The sequence below is a fragment of the Leuciscus leuciscus genome (genome assembly GCF_965113295.1).
Source record: "Leuciscus leuciscus genome assembly, chromosome: 24".
NCBI lineage: Eukaryota > Metazoa > Chordata > Actinopteri > Cypriniformes > Leuciscidae > Leuciscus > Leuciscus leuciscus.
In genome coordinates, this window is record NC_138723.1 from 32,870,028 (window position 1) to 32,872,170 (window position 2,143).

Sequence of the window (2,143 nt, forward strand, 5' to 3'; positions counted from 1 at the left end):
AGGGATAGTTCACCCAAAAATGAAAATTGTGTCATCATTTACTCACCCTCAAGTTGTTTCAAACCTGTATGAATTTCTTTTTTCTGCTGAACACAAAAGATATTTTGAAAAATGTCGGTAAACAAACAGTTATTTTTTCCTACTATGGAAGTCAATGGGGTCCACCAACTGTTTGGTTACCGACATTTTTCAAAATATCTTCTTTTGTGTTCAGCAGAAAAAACAAATTCATACAGGTTTGAAACAACTTGAGGGTGAGTAAATGATGACAGAATTTACATTTTTGGGTGAACTTTCCCTTTAAAGGCAAAATGTTGAAGAATTTACATTTTGACTACAACGTAGTGTCCCGTTTACTGACAACAATATAAACATTCACTACACTCTAGATACTCTGCTTGCTGGAATTCCAGTCAGATTTAGGCTATTTTCATTATTAAATTAGTAAATATGACTTGAGAGGGCATTTGTGTCCAATTTCTGTCTAGGCAACTCCCGATAGTAATTTCCAACTAGGAGTTTCCTGGTCGGAAACTGGACATGAACGTCCTCTCAGGTCATAGTTAGGGTGTTTCTCAAGGCTGCGTATCTCGGCCCTCACGCTGAAGGCCGTCTCAGTTTGAAGGATCCTTCGATTCGAGTCCTTCATTCGGCCTGTTTTGAAGGATGCATCGGATGTATCCTTCGCGATCCTATCCTTCACCCACAATCCTTTGCACACATTCAAATTCACAGAAAAAAATAAATAAACTGATGGAAACCGAGTCGGTACTGAGCTTGTCTAAGTTTATTATGAAATGTAAGACAAAAATAATGTTATCGGACATGAAAGCATGTTATCTTTTCTTGCTGTAAATGAATCACGAACACTAAACTGACAGTAAGCCACTGGGAGACTGATGGGAGACACGGCTCATTCACTGTGCTGCATTAATAGAAAGCCAGTTAATATAAAGTTTTTCCAAAATTAAGTTTGAACAGTATTTTCGTGCCATGACCGTAATCTCTGGGGAGGACAGTAGGACTGGACAAACACTCCACCACTGGGAAACTCTGAGATCATTTTGATACCCGAGTTGCTCGTGTCCTAAACTGTAAACATGGCGGAGGAGAGAACGACTGATGTGACTGCAGTTCTTTACAACAGCTGCATCACCTTGTCTTGATGTTAAAATAGTGCACATTTACATTTATGAATAATCATTTGAAGATTATTGTATGTTTTACACACAGTGAAATTAGCCTGTATTTTACAGCAAGCGGACTATCTAGATAGTGTGGTCAAAGTTACATGGTTGTAAGTGAACAGGACGCAACATTTTATTCAAAATGATCTTCAATAGGATTTCCTGGTGTCCTCCATGATTCCCGTTCTTCCTGAGAGCAAAGCACTTGAACAGCTCGTAATCACGACTTCAGAAGTGGGAAGTAGGATATTTCTGATTGCGTAACTCATCGATCTTCTCCGACAGGGTTCAGCACTAGGAGTTCCTCCTCATTAATACAAGCTTTAACTCATTATTTTTCATTCTCATAACATCTAGACATATTTTCTCAATCCAGTGAAATCATTTAAAGCATTTTAATAAAATCTTCTCCAATGACAAACAGATCAAACAAGCATTACATTACAAAGCAGACACTCTGCACCTTGACGAACGTTACAGGATGAGACTCTACACACAGTGTCAGATGTGATCATAGCGGAGGGGGGAACGAGTCTTTGTGTCCGGTGTTCACTCCCGCCACTGCGGAGACTGTGATGTTCCCGCTGGCGTCTCTGGGAGCTCCAGTTTCTCACACTCGGTGAGTTTCAGTGGTAAATGCTGTGCGATCTCGTTGGGGTCTGTGTAAAGCGCAGGAGGAACGTGCTGTGAAGTCAAGGACAGAGAGACACACATCAGTCAGATCCAGAATAATGCGGCACACACTATCTGCCAGTTTAACCAGTGCTAATAAACTAGTGTTTAAACCCCAGTTAAAGCCCTGACCAGCTGATCGAGCTCTTACAGGAACTCCAGGCCGGAGCGTTGAGCCACACTCTCTCTGGGGCGAACACCCCTTTCAGCTTTGATAATGTTTTTAATTTAATATTTTGTTTTTTTAGGGAATTTTTTATACCAAATTATATTTAGGCTGGATT

At 40.4% G+C, this 2,143-nt stretch overlaps 1 protein-coding gene across 2 annotated transcripts in view; it reads right to left on the reverse strand.

Moving 5' to 3' along the window:
• Positions 1-1,568: 1,568 nt before the first annotated feature.
• tiprl (TIP41, TOR signaling pathway regulator-like) overlaps positions 1,569-2,143 on the reverse strand; it is a 16,910-nt gene continuing 16,335 nt past the window's right edge. For both annotated transcript variants that reach the window (XM_082158711.1, XM_082158712.1), the window contains one exon: positions 1,569-1,871. In XM_082158711.1, coding sequence (XP_082014837.1) covers positions 1,737-1,871 — 135 coding nt within the window. In that variant the 3' untranslated portion in view covers positions 1,569-1,736. The remainder of the gene's footprint in view (positions 1,872-2,143) is intronic.